General features: G+C 42.2%; 3 protein-coding genes across 6 annotated transcripts in view; all 3 read left to right on the top strand.

Moving 5' to 3' along the window:
• The window catches only part of ano2a (anoctamin 2a), a gene marked incomplete at both ends in the record, with an annotated part of 30,081 nt that extends 29,170 nt beyond the window's left edge, over positions 1-911 (top strand). The window contains one exon of the mRNA XM_080762165.1: positions 226-911. Within this exon, the coding sequence (XP_080618291.1) occupies positions 226-911 (686 nt within the window). The remainder of the gene's footprint in view (positions 1-225) is intronic.
• A 1,571-nt stretch (positions 912-2,482) lies between these two features.
• Positions 2,483-15,655, top strand: cers3b (ceramide synthase 3b). 4 transcript variants are annotated; one of them, XM_080760800.1, is made up of 12 exons: positions 2,483-2,721; positions 9,167-9,340; positions 10,341-10,458; positions 11,005-11,123; positions 11,216-11,273; positions 12,010-12,060; positions 12,180-12,272; positions 12,496-12,624; positions 14,508-14,614; positions 14,782-14,935; positions 15,081-15,238; positions 15,276-15,655. In XM_080760800.1, the coding sequence occupies exons 2-12, from the start codon at positions 9,168-9,170 to the stop codon at positions 15,301-15,303; spliced, it is 1,188 nt and encodes a 395-aa protein (XP_080616926.1). In that variant the 5' UTR covers positions 2,483-2,721; position 9,167; the 3' UTR covers positions 15,304-15,655. The 4 variants fall into 4 exon arrangements, with proteins under 4 accessions (XP_080616926.1, XP_080616925.1, XP_080616928.1 ...); XM_080760799.1 differs by having other exon boundaries at positions 15,081-15,655; XM_080760802.1 differs by lacking the exon at positions 2,483-2,721 and adding an exon at positions 6,050-6,607 and having other exon boundaries at positions 15,081-15,655.
• Positions 15,656-16,723: 1,068 nt separating this feature from the next.
• cfap161 (cilia and flagella associated protein 161) lies at positions 16,724-21,232 on the top strand (the record flags this gene model as incomplete). The annotated part of the gene is made up of 8 exons (XM_080762164.1): positions 16,724-16,795; positions 17,315-17,404; positions 17,576-17,793; positions 19,618-19,699; positions 19,976-20,011; positions 20,237-20,359; positions 20,685-20,758; positions 21,043-21,232. The coding sequence occupies 8 exons, from the start codon at positions 16,724-16,726 to the stop codon at positions 21,230-21,232; spliced, it is 885 nt and encodes a 294-aa protein (XP_080618290.1).
• Between the last annotated feature and the right edge of the window lie 592 nt (positions 21,233-21,824).

The following is a 21,824-nucleotide window of genomic DNA, read 5'->3' as shown; positions in this document are numbered from 1 at the left end:
GACTGTTAGGTGAGAAGAGACTGCTGTGTGATTCTGATTTTCTCTTATCAAAACTATTTTCTATAGATTTCAAACGTGTGTTGATTTATTGATTGATTGATTGACTTGACTTGACTTGACTTGACTTGACTTGACTTGACTTGACTTGACTTGACTTGACTTGACTTGACTTGACTTACCGTAACTTAACTTTTATTTTGTTTGTCTCTCCCCATAATATTATAGATGAGGAACCCTCATCAGACAAAGCAGGAGATGTGGAGTTGCCCTGTTCGGTTTCCAAGCAGTCACTCCATGATCCCCCATCTAAGCGAGGCTCATCCCACAGCATCACTGGCTCTGCTGCAGCGAGTACGGCCTCTGAACCCAGGCTCTTCAAGCTAATAGATCCTCCACCTAGAGAGCCGGGCTCTAGGCACAAGGCCCGCTGCTCCACCTTGCCTTCTCAGCAGAGAGGTGTTGAACCTTGCTACAGCCTGCCACGGCCAAGACAGTCCACCAGCCTCAACAAGCTCCAGCAGATGGCCGCATACACTCCTCTGGTTCCTTTGGTTCTCCAGGGCCCACGTGGTCCAGCAGCGGTCTCATCGCACCCCCTCTCCCCTCCACACACACCCGAACAAACACCAGGGTCGCCCACATCCCCACTGCAAGTACAGACCCCACCTGCCAACCCCGAGACCCCCCAGCCCAAAGCCCCATCGCCCAGTGAACTCTTCATGCTGAAAGGTCCTCCGCCCCAAGTTTCGCGCTCGAGGGCCAAAGGCCGATGTTCCACCTTGCCCGCCCGTCAGAGAGCACCCGACACTGGGGAGAGCTTTGCCAAGCCCAGCCACTCGGCCAGCTTTACCAAGCTGGGAGAACGTGTTCCCCCTTCCCCTAGTGAACTGCATCGTGACACCCCAGTGTGAGGAGAGGGAGAGGGGCTAGGGAGGAGTTTAAGGAGAGCGGACACATGGAGGAGTTTACAGCTGAGCTTCAACCCTTCTGTGTGCCTCGAAGCTTCAACTCTCCCCCGCCTTCAATCCTGATATATACTTAGCTGTGTGCAATTAAGTATAAATTAGGCTTCACTCTCTCTATATGCAATATCTGGAGTAAGTACATTTAAAGAGACCAACAGCAACCAGATAAACTGAACCACAACAACTGAACTGTCTTTTTACCATCCTTATCTTACTGAATACAATCCTGAAGTAATTGCTACAATGACTGAACTTCAGGATCTGTTTTTCTTTATGATAGGAAAGTCATAGAACCTTTTGTTCTTGTAACTTTTACCAGACCATTTGATGGTTTAGCGTCGACCTTCCGAATAAGGAGAGTGGTGGACAATTCAGAGCGCCAGTGCCGGGTTCTGGAACTCTCTTAGCCACGCCTGAAGGAAATATTATTGTGACTCACACACTTTCTACTGGATTTGTTTTATTTAAAAAAAAATGTTTATGTTGTTGTTATTTACCCACAGCCACACACACAGCCCTAGCCACAGTTTCTTTGCTAGAAATGGTCTCTCACGTGCAGCACTGCTGCCACGTTACCCTAGCACCCTCTGTATTCTATTCAGCATAACTAGTATCAATTGAAACAGTTTAGCTTGTAGATTTACTATTCATAATTAGTGTTTTGATATTATAATAAATACTTTCTGTTCATAAGAAAAGTATAATACAATTAACTAATTTGTATAGCTTCTTTACCTCATACATATACAAACGTACACACATTACAGTTACAACGACAGAGGCGCACCGTCTGACTTCAGCCAAGCGAGCGAGTTGCCGTGCAGAGCGTTGCAAATCGTACTGTACACACACACACACACACACACACACACACACACACACACACACACACACACACACACACACACACACACACACACACACACACACACACAGTCACACACACACACACACACACACACACACACACACACACACACACACTAATTTGACTTGAAACCAGCCAAGAAAAGGGCAGGAAGATGGTGATTCATTAGCCCTGGTCCAGTGCTTATAGTGAGTCTCTCTCTAATGCTGGACCAGGGCTAGTGATTGACCGGCACAGTGACTATGTTGACTCTGCTGCCACCTGCTGATGAATAGGTGGAACAATGCAAAATGACTCCCTGGCTGATATAGTGTTGCTGTATTTGTATATATTTTTTTTTTAATGGAAAACGACAACAGTTATTAAACAGATTTTACACAGATGGGCATATCATTTTATTGTATACTGTACAGTAGCACCCCCCATTCTCCCTCTGTGTGTGTGTGTGTGTGTGTGTGTGTGTGTGTGTGTGTGTGTGTGTGTGTGTGTGTGTGTGTGTGTGCGCGCGCGTGCGTGTGTGTGTGTGTGTGTGTGTGTCACAGTGTGTGTGTTGTTGGCTCTTCTCTCTTCTGCCCTTGTTGTGTGAGTTCTATCCACTACCTGTATTGGCCCCTCCTCTCCTGGCCCCACTAGTGAAAGGGACCTTTGTTGGTCACCAGCATTCCAGGGAATTCTTCCAGGTGAGGGCAGAGCTTGAAAACTATTCGGTACTCAGATAACTGCTGCAACTAAGCTCAGGCATCAGTCTTAAAACAAAACCCATGTTTTGTCCCCTGCTGAACGGAAGAGAAGAGGACTGCAATGTGAGAGTGTGATCACATAATAGGATAGAGAAACGATAACAAGTGAGCGGGAGAAAAGAAGCCTACAACCTCTTCCCACTATCAGGTGAGTGACCATGCTGTCCACACACATATACACAGTACACACACACACACACACACACACGCACACGCATGCTCATAAATACATAATTATGCACGTGAAGACCCTCCAGAAAAACACGGGCAAAACTTCTTGATTATGATCTTATGCAGTGACATTGTGGGAAGTTGCAAAATATGCGGAACATTTTGCAATATTATGCTGTGAAATGTGGGAAGTTGCGATATCTGTAGGTTTGTGTGATTATGTGCCCTTTAAAGTATAGCCTATTGACTCCTGCGCTATTTGGCTGATTATGCGGTAAATTATATAATCACATAATCACATTTTTCTGGAGGGTCTAGTAGACTATTAGATATAGTTCCCAAGCTGGGGTCATGCCTATGTTCCCTCAGCCCTATGTTCCCTCAGCCCTAGTATGTTCTCCTATTTAAAAACAGACCCTATGTTCCCTCAGCCCTATGTTCCCTCAGCCCTAGTATGTTCTCCCATTTAAAAACAGACCCTATGTTCCCTCAGCCCTATGTTCCCTCAATCCGATAAGTGCAAGTGTAATAAATGTAATAGTATAATAAGTATATTAGTGTAGTAGTGTAATAAGTATAATAGTGTAATACAGATACAGTAATACAGACGGCATTTCTTTTTTTCTTTTTTTAAGATATTTTTTTGTGCGGCTTAAGCCTTTTATTGGTTTTTTTGAAGGGACAGACAGTAGGCTGACAGGAAACGGGAGAGAGATGGGGGAAGACATGCAGTAAAGGCCTTGTCGGGCTCAGGAGTCGAACCCGCGGCACACTGCGACTGGATTACCATGGGTGCCCAGACGGTTACGCCACCGCCTGGGCCAGACAGCATTTCTTTCCCAATGAAATTGCCACTATGGCACTATTTCCCCCCAAAACAGCTCGTCTCGTCAGTTGCAGTCCGAGAAAGGGACCCTTAGCTGAAAAGGTGAATGGGTGTGCAGTATATTAGGTTATTGCAGATGGCCTTTCAGAGGACAGTGTTACTTGGTTCTACAGTTCTACAGGCTAAACTAGTTTTGTTTGTCAACGTAGCTTAAATAGTTGGTGTCAGTCCATTAAGGTGTGGTACTGTATCTCTATGTGACAACTAGCAATGGAAACATACCTGAGATTCAAAACAGATAATTAAGTACATGATGAGTGATTCATGAAGGCCATGTGAAGGAGCCATTCTGTCTGTGTGTGCCTTTAACCCATTAGATGGGCGGGGTTCACCTGTGTGTCACTGCAAGGATTGACATATGGGAACACAGGTGCAACAAGCCAGGTGATGGTTTGGAAGGTATGGGCGACTTTAAGCATGTGTCTTGTAAAGTGTAGCCTACTGTGTTTTCCTTAACTTCAGAGACGCCTGTGGAACATTAAGCCACAAAGTCATGATTCAATCACTAGAAGTGACACAAAGTGTCACGGGCACTACACATTCAATGCATTGTTTCATAGATAATACCCTTCTGAACTTTGGGTTAAAAGTTCTACTTATAATATCCTGCAGTATTTTGTCACAGGCCAGAAATGTATATAAAAGTATATAACCAAAAAACGAAAATCTTGTGTTGCTGTTTTTGCTTGTAAAATGTGTTATATTGATTTTGGCAACACAAAATCTTTATATGTCATAAATACATATACCTAACGTCTGAAACAAGTACTGGTACAGTTTACTCATGTGAATCTAGATCATGAAATGTAGCAAATTTGTTAAAAAAAAAAACGCTTCAACAAACGTTATTGGCACCCAGTACAATGAAACATACACATAGTAAATTTAGCCAAAAGGTTATGTTTCATACATTCAAAATGTCACAACCTACTGTGTAATGATAGGTAGAAAAGAAAAGCAGCGCACCTTGGCCCAAAATGGCTGATGGTCTATCAAAATGTTACCACGCCCCTTAAATTGGAATAATACAAAGAAAGTACAAGACTAAAAATAAAGGTCAGAATTATTTCAACATACTGTATGCAACATTTATTAAAGTACCACAAACTGTCACAGGATCTGACATTTCAGCAATAGTCCCGGGCCTTACGGATATTTCCATGCCAAAGTGTTTTAAGATTTCGTTTAAAAATGTCCACAGATTCAGAGAACCGTAGATCCCTTGGCAGGCTGTTCCACAGCACAGGGGCATAGTAGCTAAAGGGGGCTTCGCCATATTCTTTTTTTTAGGGGTCTCTGGAATCTCTAGGAGACCAGCACTAGATGATCTAAGGGGGTCTGCCGGACACATATTTAGGAAGCATTTCTGAAAAATAGACAGGTGCATTTCCATTCAATGTTTTAAAAACAAGTAAAATTATTTTAAAATCTATTCTAAAATGTATAGGCAACCAATGCAGGGACTTTAAAATTGGTGTAATGTGTGTGTAACATTACAAAGATGCCCAGAACATCGAGATGAACCTGTTTAGTTTATGGCTGCTCCAACAGCAGTGGCAACATTCCAAAAAAAAAAAAACAACACAACACAAAAATGTTGCCACTATACTGTTGGAGCAGTAATAAACTAAACAGGTTCATCTCGATGGGTGAGCAGGAAAGGTGACAGCACTGAGCCCTGGGGAGCGCCCGTGATGTACACCAGCACCTCTGAACAGACAACCCTGCAGTCTCACATACTGCAGTCTGCCCAAGAGATTCTTAGATCTTAGATCCATGCCACCAAACCATGCCAAAAGCCAAAAGTTCACTCGTTTTCACATAGCCATAGGGTTCCAGAGACACCCAATCATAATGATAAACATTCCAACGCATTTGTAATGGTCCAAAAACATGACAGACACAAAGTTTGCATGTGTAGCTCATCTGGTTTTACATCCAAAACTGTTTTAGTTAGCAACTATTGAGGTCGCGATGGCGACCCCAAAGGTCGCCAGCTGTACATTAATGTCAGATGCTGTGACACTTGAATGTGACACTTGAATAAATGTTTCATACCATATGTTGTAATAATTCTGACCTTTATTGCATTTGTCTTTAGTCTTGTCCATTCTTTGCATTATTCAGGGGGGTGTGGTAACAATTTGATTTGTAGATTTTGTGGGCCAAGGTGCACTGCTTTTCTTTTCTACCTTTCATTACACAGTAGGTTGTGACAATTTTTATGTATGAAATATAAGCTTTTGGCTACATTTACTATGTGTATGCTTCTTGTGCTGTGTGCAATCACTTAAGTTGAAGCATTTTCTGCTACATTTCATGATCTAGATTCACATATGAGTAAACTAAGGCACCAGTACAAAAACAGCAGCACAAGATTTTCGTTTTTTGGTTATATACATTTCTGGCTTGTGACAAAATACTGCAGGATATTATGAGTAGAACTTTTAACCCAAAGTCCAGAAGGGTATTATCTATGAAAAAATGCATTGAATGTGTAGTGCCCATGACGCGGGAACGAAACTGAAAGAAAGGGGACCTCACACTCACACTCCCTATTAGGGAAGAGAGCACAATTAAAAACATGCTCTCCAGGACAGACCGCTTTTTAGAATGGTCAGGCCTAGAGGTCAAAAACACCAAATGTGCTGTCTTGTACGAAAGGAGGAGTGGAGGGAACCGGTGGTACCACTCCAAAACAGACACACCCCCAGTTTTCACCATAGCCTCGAAACCTCTACAATATACGCTCTCCACGAGACATACCTCATACCTCATAAACTACCTTGGACATAAAATCAACATCGCAGGAGAATGGAAGGAGCATGTTAATATATTCATATATTATATATTTCCAGTGTGTTTGAAGAATGGCAACACAATCATTGAATATTCTCCCATAAGGACTCTGTGGGATTTTATATCAATTGTTGTAGCTGGCAGCCACTGGCTTGCCACAGTCTACACTGCTCTGAAGGTGAGTGTGGGTATGTGTGTGCTTGTTTGTAAAGGCATGTTGGCATGGTAAAAGTGATAAGAGTAATTTTGTAGAATATTAGCCTATTCAGAGCTCTTGGTGAAGGCAAAGGACGAGACTGCGTATTTTAATGACGCTGGCACAGTTTCCTTACACATGACATAATAAACTACCGTACCTCTTGTTTTTCTTCTGTGCCCCTTGTTGAAACTTGTCTGTCCCAAAGGCAACATTTCTTCCAGGTATGTTGGTTGTTTCCAGGTGGTTGTAATTGACTTGAACATTAGTTACAATCCTATTATGTCCTTGTTGACCTCATGAGAATTGCCGTTTGCAAATAGTTTTTGCAATGTTTACTGCATTGTAGATAATGGGTAGAGTCCACAGGAGGGGCATTACGCTATCTTTAATCATTGCCAAACCTAATGTCACCTCAACCTTTTGTTATCTCTTGCCCTTTGCCCTGGCTCAGGGTTAGAGTAGCTGGATGGGAGGTTCCCAGTTCGATTCTGGGCAACCCCCAGTGTCGAAGTGTCCCTGAGCAAGACACTGAACCCCTAATTTCTCCCGATGACGTGCAGATTGGGGCCTTGCATGGTTTCCTCCGGCATTGGTGTATGGATGTGTGTGTGAATGGGTGAATATAATGCATAATCTATGCAAAGCGCTTTGGATAAAGACGCTATATAAATGCACCATTTACCTTTTATAGGAAGAGGGGCGTTAAGCTCTCTTTAATCGTTGCCAACTCTAGTGTCACCTCAACCTTTTGTTATATCTTGCCCTTTGAAATACTATCTCTCTGTTATCTAAAGATTAGAATTTGTGAGAAATGGTGCAGCGGTCTGTGCAAACATTTAATGATACATAGGTAATAAAGGTTATAATGCAGGTGTGGTAGGCTACTATAGTAGTAATGGCTGATAAAGTGTAGATAAACCAAAAAAGTGTGCCAAAAACTAAAAGTATCAATATAAAAAGACAGTGTAGTGAATAGTGTATAGTGTCTACGGGCATTGGTTCCAGACTAGCTAGGTAAAATAAAGAAATCCCAATATATATTTGCCCATTTACATTTTTTTGAAAATGAAATGAAATGGCATATAGGTACATTTGGCTAATTTATCCAAAATGTAAAATAAATATATATATTTTTTAATCTTGTTTTAAAAAAAATCTGTCTAAAGATGATGTCACTGGTGGATGGGTTTCTGAACTGCCCCACGGACCTCACTATCATTTTTCGCGCAGACGAAATTGAAAGCCTGGGTATCGAGACTAGGACCTCACAGACCAAGGGGGGAAAAGTAGTACCTATCACGAACAGGTTGAAAAGTGGTGAAGTGGTCCTTTAACATTTTGGAAAGAACAGAAGGTATTGCCCACTCTTTCTGCCCACCTATCCTGATCATGACAGTCATGATGCGACTTCCCCTATTTTGAGCGCATTGTTACATTTACAAATGTAACGTGTACATAAACGTTCAGATTTCAAATAACGTGCTCACTCCCGGGGCCATAGATGTTAGAACTTTGCGTGGGTGGGAATTAGCACCACTGCATTCCGTATTGTTCAATTAAAGGCATTTCTATCCGACCGCCGGGAACATTCTCAAGTTCTTTTGTATGTTTCAATACGCTCCTTTATCGGTTGGGAGGTGTATTGCACCCTGATACATTATTAACATTTTCAGAAAATTGCCACCGATCGGATTAAAATGCTTTTTATTAAATAATACGGACTGCACGGCTGCTAATTCCCGCTCGTGCACAATTCTAACATCCGGGGGTGAGCAGCAGCACTTTAAGTTTGAAAACTGAACGTTTATGTACACGACTACACGTTAACTTTGTAAATGTAGCAAAGAAGTTCCGCCATGACACCTCGGACGAGCGAACCATGGCTACCTCTACAGTTTACTACAATACCCACAATCCTTGCTGATCTCCGGCGAATCACAAGAGCATAACAACTGACGTTTGCAGTGACCGTCAGTCATTTCAACAAAGATAACCGTCTCTCACTTCTGATTTATCTTCAACCTCCCGATACAGTATGTGTTCTTTAACATCTTTTTTCAGACTTGACGAGAAAAAGTATTGGCTACTATAATTTGTTAAAGGCTCTTCTGAAAAACAAAACTGCACAACTGTGATGTATAATGTTTTTTTTTTTTAAGCTTAGTGATTTTGGAAATGGATTAAATACCAAACAACTGTGGATACGGGATCAGTGATAACAATTAGGTGTTGTGCATGCATGCCCGGGGAAAATGCAAGTTCCGTGCCGACAGAGAGGGACCCCAGGCGGCTTAAAAGTCGAATTAAACCTCCGCCTGCTCCAGTCCACATGGAAGTTTAATAGCAGCAAAGTTTAGTGTGTATAGGCTAGTCCGCTTTACAACCACCACAAACACATAAACCGACTGTCTGTGAGGCATGTTAAATGCAGAATTCTGCATAAACACGCGTGCTGCCAAGGGGCTCTGGCCTCTGCTATCAACATCCCTCATGGGTTCAAAGGGTAACCCTCTCTTTGTGTTCCATGTTTGATGGCAGCATGTTGGAGTCAGTCACTGAGTGGTTCTGGTGTGAGCGTCTATGGCTACCAGGTAACCTTACCTGGTCCGATCTAGAGGACCATGATGGACTGGTCTATGCCAAACCTTCTCATCTCTATGCTGCTCTGCCTTGTGCCCTGGGTCTGCTCCTCGCCAGATACCTGTTTGAGAGGTGAGGAGTGTGTGTGTGTGTGTGTGCTCACATTGATTTGTGGTTTAATTTGATTTATAGTTGGGAACCATATTGAGACTTAGGTACAGGTCCAACACGTGGAACCAAGTGGGGCCCATACAGGTTCGATGTGTACACTGTCTCAGACGAGGAAGATCACATTGAAGATTCAATTTATAATGCATAATCTTTCACTCACCAATTTGTCCGGTGATGAGATCAGACCCAACGGTCTGTATGAAAATAAGAAATAAACGAATCCTTAGTCTCGTAGAAAGGGTTTTTTATTCAACACTTAGTGTTGGACATTCAACCAAGATACGGGCTTGCCAAGAATTCTTGATTGAATGTTAAATCGGTCAATATTTCTCAATTGCTGCATCCTACACAGTCATAGAGAAAATATCCCCAGACAATAATTTAACCAAAAGACGTGCCTGCCAGAAGTTTTTGTTAGATTTTAAATCTGGAAAATATAAATCTTTTCATTGCAATCAGTAATGCTAAGAGCCTAAGACCTGACAGAATTCTCTGTTTATTTAGCTAGATTTTGGACATGCTAAGATTCTAGCTAAATACAGCAATATTCAGTATCGCTCCCCACAACTTCGGTCAGGTCACCAAGAGGAACTAATAGGAGAAGCTCTTGCACAAGGCTATTTCCAGTAGCAAGTCATTGAGCAAGAGGAAGTTGTTGTCTCCAACAGCATCAGGGAGCAGAGATGGCGACGGCAGGTCCACTGCCTTTCCAACGTCTCCTTTGTCGCCCGCCTCTCTTGTTTCTCCGCTTCAGCAGAGTGTGTTGCTCAGCAAGACCACTCAGCTGCCCCTGGGTCATTAAAGGTCGGGGAATGAAGAGGCCATATCTAAGCCTAACCGTGTCAGGTCTCAGAGTTAAGAAATTATATCAAATGGGGGTCTGTGCCCTAATGCATATCATCCTTGAAAATCACGGGTCTAAATGAGTTTAATTCTCACCCTCTTCTGTTGGATGTTCTAGGTATGTGGGCGATCTTCTGGCTAAGGTTTTGGGAATCCGGGATGCAGTGCGTCTCCCAGCTGAGCCCAACCACATCCTAGAACAACACTTCCACCACCAGACACGAGCCCCGTCGCAAGTATGTTAACCACTTTATTCTACCACTGTTAAGCCCTCTAAACTGGACATTCAGTTGGATGGATGGATGGATGGATTTTATTTTGTCATTTGAAACGAAATGAATCTGTTGGCATCAATCCAATGCAGTACAAAAAGGCAATCATAGTAATGCAAAAGTTGTTAGAAGTGGCATCCAGTAATTGCCAAGAATACTTTGCCGTTGTACTTGGTGCACTTTTTTCTCTCTACACCAAATCTTGTGGCAACGTGATTCATTGTGAGCTTATACTGTAGATCAGTTATTTTTCTTAGATAAGATAAGCAATGGAAATAATTGTCCCTGTTAATGCTGTTAAATATGACTCATCTCATATTGGGACTTTGATGGAGGCCGATTTCCCCAAATCAGGCAGAAATCTCTGATCATGCAAGATTAGGATATGCCACTGCCACTATATCTACTAGTGAAGTGCTGTTTCAGGGCAATACAGCCATGTCATGGTAGGTGGAAACAATGTGGCATCCTGGCAGGTACCAGTAAATCCCTTCACTTCTTGTGTCTCAGGCTGATGTGAGTTCTCTCTGTAAGAAGACCAGCTGGTCAGAAAGAAGAGTTCAAATATGGTTTAGGCGAAGGAGGAACCTGGAGCGACCAGGCCTCCGCAAAAAGTTCCGTGAAGCCAGGTCAGCATGTTGTGCATGTTTGTGCATAATTATACGTACATTAGTGTGATCATCTGTTGCTGTGTGCCCACATTGTGTCTGCCTGTTCACAGTTGGAGATGTGCATTCTACTTTTTTGCATTCATCGGGGGAATCTTAGCTGTCTATGATGTGAGTATCACTGCCACTAGTACTGAATATTTTACTTCCTTATCAACGCTAAAATACAGAGAATTTCTCAAATCACTTAGTTAGACCCTCTAGACTTAACGGACAGACCTGAGTTGCACTCTACTTCAGTTCTTTTTTGTGACACTTTTTGTGGCTAGTATTGGAGAACGTTCCCCCCCAGAAAAGGAATATCCTGGGGTTCAAGTGGTTAAATATCAAGTATGAAGTTATTTTCAGTCTGCCCTTTAATGGAAACTGATATTCTCTAAAGTTGTCCTGTAACATACTGTATCTTAGGGGGGAAAGATTGGATAAGATTCTAAAAATTATCAGTGTAATTTAGGGCTGCCGTGGATGAAAAAGTAATTTACAAGGGTGCTCTGAGTCGAAAAAGTTCAAGAACCACTGCTCTAGAATACTTTAAAGGTGATGCTCTACTTCATTGCACATATAAAGATCACACCAGTGTGAACTGAGTGGTGCAATTCCCCCCCCCACACCTCTCTCTCTCTCATTAGCAGGCAACAGAGCATGCACTATCCCCCCAAAAAAATAGTGTACTCTCTCTCTACCCCCCCCCCCCCTCTCATACTGCAGGGTTTTCTCACACTTTCTCTGACCGTTGATGAAGTGTACTCACTGTCCTAGGCTAATATGTATGAGCATGTTTTCCAGCACTGCTTTTAAATGTGTTTCATCATCACCTCCCTCATATTGTTCTTCTGTGTGTTTTTAGAAGCCTTGGTTTTATAATCTGAGGGAGGTTTGGGAAGGCTTCCCTAAACAGGTAAGAGATGAAGTCCACTGAATTTCTCTCCATAAAAAGGTTGCACAGTATTTCAAGTGTGATTTCATCTAGTGCTGACATGTGTGTCTCTATATGTCTATGTCTGTGTTGTCATGCAGTCTATGCTGCCATCTCAGTACTGGTATTACCTCATCGAAATGGGCTTCTATCTCTCTCTGCTCCTAAGCCTCACATGTGATGTGAAACGGAAGGTCAGTGCACTGTTACTGTATGTATCTCAAACGGAGACAATAATGAAAGAGTTTAATTTTAAAGCACTCTGCATTATTTGGTTTCCTGGGTCTGATTCAAACACAGTATATGAAATACAGGTTTCATATACTCATTCATTGACCAACATTTTAAAGTAATGAATCCCTCAATGTCACTCTTTCAAATAATGTACAGTGCCTGTTTTTGTTTGTCTGTGTCTAGGACTTCATGGAGCAGGTTCTCCACCATTTAGCCACATTGACCCTGCTGGGTTTCTCCTGGTTTTCTAATTATATCCGCATTGGAACCCTCGTCATGGCAACGCATGACTCTGCGGACATATTTCTGGAGGTAAAGCCCAATTTCGCAGTGACTTACCCTATTGGCCTGAATATAAGACCAATGGAAATATCCTAAAACAAAAGAGTCGTATTATAATCGGGGACTAGACTATTTGACATTCAATGCTATTTTTCCACAAATGAGTCTTGAAAAATGGGGGTCATCTTATAATCAGAGTCGTCTTATATTCGAGACAATACTTTCACTACTGGCATCATCACCATGGATGCTCGAGTGGCGTGCGGGGGGAGTAAAGGCTCATACATAGTCTGGATTTTCGGTGGTTAGGTGACCACCGAACTACAACATGACGTCACGAGCCGCGGTGAAGAGCAAACCACCGCCACCGCTCCAGCCCTTCTCTCTGTTTTTACTCACCACTGCTCAATGTTATTTCAGCTCCGGTGGTCAGCTCACCACCGGAGCGGTGGTCACCTCACCACCGAAAATCCAGACTATGAATAGGCCTTAACTGTTCACTACCACGGCCTAGTGGTTAGAACGATACGCAAGAAGGTTGAAAAGTTGACTCTGTAAAATGAAGATGCCAAGGATTCGTCAGCGACGCGTCACTGACTGGGGTTTATAAACGGCTTAGAGTCCGTGTTACTTCCGTGTTGTGTAGCATAACGGTGACATCACTGTCAAATCATTGGTGTCTTTACCATTCACCTGTGTTCAGTGAGCAGCAGCATAACGACAACAAGCTGTAGCCTGTTCTTTTTGAGAAACGCATACAGGTATTTCGGTGTGGCCTGGCGTGGCCAAATGTGTCACACCGGGCCACACCTACAGCAACACTATTGTCAGGTATTGTAGTGTCTGGAACTGGAAATACAGCAGCAAATAAAAATGGGATGCCCAAATGGACGTTTTCCTTGTTCTCCAGCCACAAAAAGGAACCGGACAGAAGAGGAGTGTGTATGGACACTGTCACCAACCTTTTTGTTTACTGACATTTAAAAACTTAAAAGTCAAAACTTTATTGACTTAAAGTCATTAATTAAGTCATTAATTTAACTTTAGTGAGTTTAATGACTTCTGTGCTGGTTTCCACTGGTTTCAACTGACTGTTTATCCCTATTTCAAAATGGTGCAGACCACGTCCTGAATGAAACGTTGCATGTGTAGGCAGAAGAGTTTTATCACGCTCGCGAACTGATTAAATAAAACACTACGGGATTATTATTTCATGTCAAAACATTCAAGTATCAGAAGATGATTTAACCCAGGTAAAGTAATGCGTCACTCTGCATGTTTACCTAAAGTCTTCCCAGTTATTTCTGAAAAAGACATAGGCCAGTCAACTTTGTTTTTGTATGATGATGCGCAACCCCCACAAACCAAGCCGGTCAGCAAACATTTTATGAACTGTCAGACGGGTAACTTGGGAACACAGTTGACCATGTTCAGGTGAGGGAAGCCAGGCAGTCCAGCAGCTCCTATGGGCTGGGGCGGACTCGGAGCCTGTTGATTTGGATTGTTGAATGCTCTACGAGCAATGTCTTCCCATTGGGGGCTCTGCATTGGCAGATGTGCAGGGTGGAGCAGTAGTGACAAAACACAGACATGTGTGTGTGGGGGGGATTCATTGCCTACAACTAATATCCGCATATTCCACACAACAAAGAACTTTGTTCGGGGGCGGCCGGGCTTGTTGAACGCTAGACCACACACACCCACTCAGTAAAGCTGTTGGTTGGTGCTTGTGATAACTGTGTGGGTCTTTGCATTTTCAAGAAATCCTTGTGCCCATGTCCTGCAATGTCTTGAGCTCAAATCTGGGTCAAGGATCTGTGTTGCAAGTCCTTCTCTCCACTAAGCTAAAGAGAAATGCCTCAAAATGTATACATCAATGAATAAGGAATAACCACTTTTCCCTCATCTGACAGGTTTCAAAAATGTTATTCTATCTCAAGTGGAAGTTGGCTGCCAATGTCATCTTCATGGTGTTCACACTCCTGTTTATACTGACAAGACTTGTCATTTTGCCTTTCTGGTGAGTTACATTAACAACAAAATATTTAATAAAAACCTATTGTAGAAGCTTTCTATACTTGCAATACATTTAGCCTTGTTGCCTTATATTTTATTGCAAAAGCTCTTGTTATTAAAAAATACTATGCAAATAAAAGTAATGTGTCTGTTTAATGTCATCTTCCCCAGGTTGATTCACTGTACATGGGTTTATCCTCCAGAGTTTTATCCTCCCTTCTTTGGCTACTACTTCTTCAACGCCATGCTGTTTTTGCTGCAAATTCTTCACCTCTACTGGGCCGTTCTTATAGCAATAATGTTGTATAAGTCCTTCTGCGGCCAGGTATTGTGTTGTTTGTGTGCATACTCTTGCAGCAAAAATATACGTTACACATGTCGTCTTTTTTTTATTGTCCCAGCAACATTCCTTCTTCGTACTCCTTCACATTTTGTCCATGTCTCTCTTTTGTCTCTCCTCGGTTTCGTAGCTGGAAGGGGATGAGAGGAGTGACGAGGAGGAAGATGAGAGTGAAGAGGAGGAACATGAGAACGACGCCCTGGAGAAGCGCAACAATGGGCTGAGTGACAAAAATGCCTATGGAGTCAGAGGTCGTGCCAACGGACAGACAGCGAATGACAAACGGAGGTCGTGCCAACGGACAGACAGCGAATGATAAACGGAGGTCGTGCCAACGGACAGACAGCGAATGACAAACGGAGAGACTAATGAAGTCTGAGAACCACACACCCAAATGCCAGCAGTTGGCAAGAGTCAAGTGCTGACCTTAAATTACCCACTGACATCAGAGGAGCCAAGACACTTGACCAGAATGATGTTGAGATAAACTTTGAACGATGTTGTTTGAGTCATAATTGCATGGTTGCCGGAGCTGAGTGTTAATCTATTGATGTTAATGAAATTGTAGCAACTCTAAACACACCCTTTGTGTGTTTCTTTTTCATGTTTTTTGATGAACTGTTTCCTGACCCGAGTACAGGATTTTCATATTTCTCTTTACTTGGCTGATTTAGATTTTTCTTTTCAATAAACCGTAAATATTAATATTTGGTCGTCTTTGCCATTTAGGAAACATTTTTTATTTGTTTATATTTTAATTGTTTCTATAATATGAATAACTATAAGATTTAAGAAACATATCTACATTGTCTGGCTGCTAGACCCCACAATGCTCTTCCTAAAGGCATTCCTTAAAATGTATTATATCTAAATAATATTTTATAAATTGATCAAGAGTGGGTGAAAATATAGCCTGGCTAATAAGCCAGACCGAATCAGCCGTTGGCAAATGTGTCAACTTGTGTGATATTAGTCTGGCTTATTAAAATATACCCTATTTTTAGAATAGTCAATTTCAAGTTAATGTAATTAAATTAAACCTCATTTTGGCTGGGGAGTTGGGACCATAGCCTAAAACAGGCCACCAGTCCTTGAGGGAGTTCCAGGTGGTCACGGAAAAGAATACCAGCACAAACAAGAATCCTACTGGATATAAAGTGAGTGCTGGTATTTTACATGAAGTGCCCTGAACCGTGCACCTGCCACTATTTCTTTGGGCTACTCAACTGAGTGCTAGCTCCTCTTCCTTTCTTCAAGTTCCAGGTGGTCCTCTTGGCTCAAGAGTTACATTATTGTTAAACATCTACATTACTCAATTTACAAGAAGTTATCTATCCTAATGTACCACATCAATAAAATCTTTTATTTTGGGTCTGAAAGGCTAAATCTCATTGAATGGAGAGGTCCGTGGCTCAAATGCTGGATAAAAAAATAATGGGCCTTATTATGAAAAGGGTTGAAAACCACTCGCCTAAAATATAGGTTGGGACCATTGGGACCTAGCTGGGACCTCGTGTAAAACCCTTATAGACCTCTGGGTGTCGCCACCTGACCTCAGTCTGAATACTGATTCAACACTTCCAGCAATGGCCTCGACTAGAACGCCCTCTAGTGATCATCAGTGGAAACCTAATTTCTCCATGAGGATCAAGCTAGCGTTCATGTTGTGTTACCATAGATACCATTACACAAACTATGCGTGTGTGGTAAAAACAACACCAAGTAAAGCTACCATAATTTTGTTTTAGTATTACATCTCATCTGATATCCGATATGACTTATACCAGAACCTACCACCATAAAGTGCGCCTCGGGAACTGGAACGAAGACCTACACTTGGAAGAGGTTTGTTAAGACTAGGCTAAACTCTAAAGTCTTCAACGTTTTTCACATTTTCAGAAATCAGAGACATGAAGCAGGGAGGGACACACATTGTTTTAAATTGTGCTGCAACTGCAAGTTAAACCTTTTCATAGATTTAATTAGACATATTTTGTGCCAGGCAGCTAGGGACCAGGAGTCCCATAAGAGAAGATTTGTTTAAACATTTTTGAAATAATTCACAATTAATCTAGATTTAAAAATAATAATATATAGGCCTAGCTCTCACAACACGTCACAATGCAGCATGCTGTGAGCATCTACGTATGGAATATCCCAATAAGTAGATAAAATAGTGTTAAAGTGGTTAAATAGATTATTCTTGTAACAATTTAGCTGGAGACCTGCTGGAACCCTCTCAAGGAGCCTCCTGGGGGTCCCTGGACCCCACTCTGAGAAACCTGCTACAGTATAGTGGGCTGCCACTGTAGCCTACATGCCAAAGCAGAATCCTATGTAAACATACTTGTAATTTTTATGCAGGATTCATTGAAAGAGTTTTTGCAGAAGAAAGCCAGGGGAGAGCTCACAGTGCAGAAAGTAGACTTCCTCAAGCAGAACATTCTCAGACAGGTAAAGTCTGGCCAATACCTATTTAGACTGATTAATATTTAGTCCTCAGTCAAGAGCTTTCATACAGTATTTTCAATATTTAGATAATAAAGTCATAATTATAATAATTATTATATTATTTATTACATAATTGCACTGGTGACAGTATCCTGTCGTGTCCTTGTGTTGCAGGTGAATCTGTCTGCTTCAAAGGACGGTGGGTTGCACATCGGGGATGTTGTGATGCTGGTGAATACAGGAGGACCAAGTAGGGAGCGCAGTGCAATCAGTATCAATGCAGACATCAATAACTTGTCAAAGGCTCATAATCCTCTCATTCAAGCTCCGTGTGGACTCACTGCGGGAAGAAGTGTACAGCCCTGCACACGTACTGCCTTCATTATCACCAGGTACTACACCCCCCCCCCCCCCCCCCCCCCCCCCCCCCCCCACACACACACACACACACACACACACACACACACACACACACACACAGTAATATGCTTACACAGAGGCACCTGACCTCATGAAGATTGTAGAGATTGTAGTGTTTGGGCTTTCCACTTTACTTTCTTATCTAGTGAAGCATATAGGCTGTATACTGAATGTGTGTATATGGTAACCATCACTTTAAAAGGATATTTCACTTAAAAATATATATATTTTGGCCATTTTATTGACTACTCAGGCTTATGTGAACACCCTGCAGGCATTTTCTTTTCCTCTGTAAAATGTTTGTTTTTGTGGCTTTCGCCTTTATTTTATATTGTTAGAGGGATAGATAGTAGGCTGTCATAAAATGGGGAGAGAGATGGGGGGGTGACACGCAGTGTAGGCCGTCGGGAACGGGAGCAAAGCCCGTGGCACACTGCCAGACTGGGCTGCCAGCCAGGGTGCATGGACCACTGAGCCATGGCCCAGGACCCCCAGACAGTTTTTTGGTTGATATTGTCCTTCTAATACGCGAGGGGCCATGTTTTTTCATTGACTGTTTGCATTTATTTTTAATAATTCTTTTAGTTTTTTTTTGTCTTGAGACTAAATAAATATAAACAGTAAATGAAAAAACATGGGCCGCTCATATATTAGAAGGACAATATCAGTCACCAGAAAAAAGGTTGGGTGTTTTCGATGAATCTATCATCCTATTATGAATGCGCCACGTCTCTGTGTGTCTGCGTGCGTGCGTGTATGTGTGTACGGTTGTAATGCATGTAACTCGAGAACCGTTTGCCGAGTCGGTCGGACCCACAGTTGTCCAGAACCACCACAAAAGGCTCTGGTCAGGCTCTGCCTCCTCTCACCTGTGCAATTTCCAGCCTCTGCCTGCAGCCAATTGATTGCCATGTCAACCCCACACCTGCAAATTGATTACTTAACCACACAGACGGATAGTTAAAACGGGTGCTATGACAAGTTAACGGGTATTATTAGGTTCTCAAATTGCATTGCTCTCAAGTAGGCCGGTGGCCGACGGGCACGTACAGGTCTAGTCCTACTATAAATGCGCCATATCTCTGACTGTGTGTCTGCGTGTGTGCGTGTGTGTACGGTTGTAATGCACGTAACTCGAGAACCGTTTGCTCCACCGACTTCAAATTTGACACACGTGTTCCACACCCCTGCAGGGAGTGCAGTGCCCGGTACCGAGTCGGTCGGACCCACGTTTCTTCACCACAAAAGTGGACCTAATGAGCCTAAGTCCCCTCACCTGTGCAATTTCCAGCCTCTGCCTCAGCCAATTGATTGCCATGGCAACCCCACTACTTAACCAGTTTTTCACAGTCAGTTTGCACTCAGACACAGGCAGACAGACAGATACAGAGATCTCCATGTGGGACACAGACAGACAGTTAAAATGGGTGGTAGGACAACATACTAGATCTCCATATACAGTATGGGATACGGGCACAAAAGGGACAGACAAATAGTTAAAACGGGTGCTATGACAACGGGTATTATTAGGTTCCCAAGTTGGCTGGTGACCGTCGGGCACGTACAGGTCTAGTGGTTAAAATGGAGTTTGTATATTCTAAAATGAATCAAATCAAAATACTCAATCATGCAATGTAAAAACTGTCTGGGGTGTTCACATAAGCCTGAGTAGATGATAAAATGACCAAAAGTTTTTTTCTTTTCTTTTTTCTTTTTTGTGAAGTGAAATATCCCTTTAAGTTTGCATTCACAGCACACATTAATATAAATGTGTAACAGTGCTTCTCTGTGTTCAGTGTAGATGGTGGTCCGCTGGGATCAACTCTACATTTTGAGCAAAGCTTTGCTCTGAAAACAACCAGTGGCTTTGCTGGAGGGGTGAGTCACCTCACTACATAGTAAACACACTCATCATGGACTTCTAAATATGAGGCGCTGGAATTTGCACATCATTAACTAGGCTATAACAGAACAGTACCTAAATAGATCACATTCTCAGTCATCAGGGTTAGGGACATATATACTCCTGCCAGTGCTCTTGACCATCAGAGATGGAGCTGGTTCCTGATGATGGGTCAAGAAGAGACATTTATCCACAGGGATTCATAAATAAAACACTGTGTGGTTGTAAAATTGTTTCCCCTCGTCCTTCAGCTGTATCTGACCAGTGACCAGCGGACCTTTCAGAAGGTGAATGAATACATTATTTTCTTAAGGATTTATTTTGTAATTATCATCACATGGACAACATATATGTTCGGTTTGTGGATAGCAATCATAGTTGACCACAAATCTCTTTAAATAATTACAATTCAATGTATTAATGCCAATGTATTTTACCTCCCTACTTATTTATCACTTTATCAGGGGCATTTATGTAGAAGTCAAACCTAAATACTGTGATCTGATTCAAAGTGTGCTAAGGTGTCTCGTCTCCAGGAAGTGAGTTTGGATGAGGATAGTTCTTTCATTTCATGGTGGAAGATTGTGCACTATGACCCCCAGGAGAGGCTTGAATATGAGGGTCTGCCCGTCCCTGTAAGTCTGATTCTTTCACTCCCTAATCATTATGTCACAAAAAGTTATAAGTTAAAGTGTATGTACATAACATACGATACAGATATACGTCTAACCCTAAACCATTTAGGTCATAAATAAAATGATGTCATCATATTTTAATGTTTTATTATTCACAAAAGTAAACCTAGATAAGTGCTTTATAGTCTTGGAATGTTGTGTTTTGGAGGGGGTCAAGGACATTACTATTTGCTATTATTCAGAGATAGCTTACAATGCGTAGCAATTAAACACCAGTATATTATTTTAACACATATTTTGTAACTCCCTCTTTGTATCCCTACAGGCGAATGCCAAAGTACTGATCATGCATTGCAAGACAAACCAGGCTCTTGCTGTTCTCAATGACCAGAAGCTATGGTAATTTATCCTTTTTCGATTTAAAACCCATTTTAGGCGGGAACCCGTTTTGTTGTTTGCTATTGAAAAATAGCAGATTTACAAGCTCATAGAGCGCCACGGCGCGCTACGAGCTTGTAGGTCTGCTATTTTAGAAAAATCAAAGAACCACTGACATAGAAACATAGCTTTTTCAGAAAACTGTCAGGATGTAGAAGACATTGTTAGAATCTGATCTCAGGTCAGAATGGGTTAAAATAACCTACAAAAAATTGTAGTGCTGCAGCTGACAGTTCTTTCTGCAGGACCCCGTATGGCACCGAGTACGAGGTGACAGCCCACACCTTCCTGGACTCCCACAGAGCCGAACAGGACAACAACCACTGGATGTTATCAACATGTGACCCTGCAGGCCAGGGGCTTTTGCTTCTTGACCGTCCACAAATGGCAGAAGAAGAAGAAGAAGAGCTCCCACTCACAGAACCTAGCATGTAAGCCTGTGGGATCCATTCCACACTAATGCCTGTGCAAACATGGCAGAGTAATTTATCTTTCTTTTTTCTTTTTATTTATTTAAGCAGTGCGTCTTGTTAACGTAGCATACCCTTACCTCGTTCATCATCTATCTGGATCATAGCTTTACCCACATGCATACCACAGAAGTCATTTGTTCACTCTAGTATAATGGCCCTCATTTATCAACCGTGCGTACGCCAAAATATGGGTGCACGCCGAAATTGCCGACATTTTTGACATTTACCATTTCCGCCAACGCTTGAAATTGAACGTGACAACGTTGAAAATCCACGGTTGCTCCTCAGCTGGCGTACGCATTTTTTTTCTGTCTTACACAAGCGGAGCAGCCTTGTCTGAACTGCTGACACTGTCACAGGCATCAAAACATATGTTTTCACTCCTAAAATGTTAATATAAAACGGTATGTGTATGTAAAAAACAAAAGAGAGATTTCCAACTTTACAAGTAATTAAAATCGCGCAATTAAAAACAATATAACATGTTTACAATGTATTAGTTTGTGCTTAATCAAACACTTGTTATGCGAGCGCACTTGTGAGATGATTTTGGA

This window comes from Protomyctophum bolini (assembly GCF_963924005.1).
Source record: "Protomyctophum bolini genome assembly, chromosome: 4".
Taxonomy (NCBI): domain Eukaryota; kingdom Metazoa; phylum Chordata; class Actinopteri; order Myctophiformes; family Myctophidae; genus Protomyctophum; species Protomyctophum bolini.
The sequence above is the reverse complement of the archived record's forward strand: the minus strand, read 5'-3'. Positions and strand labels throughout refer to the sequence as shown.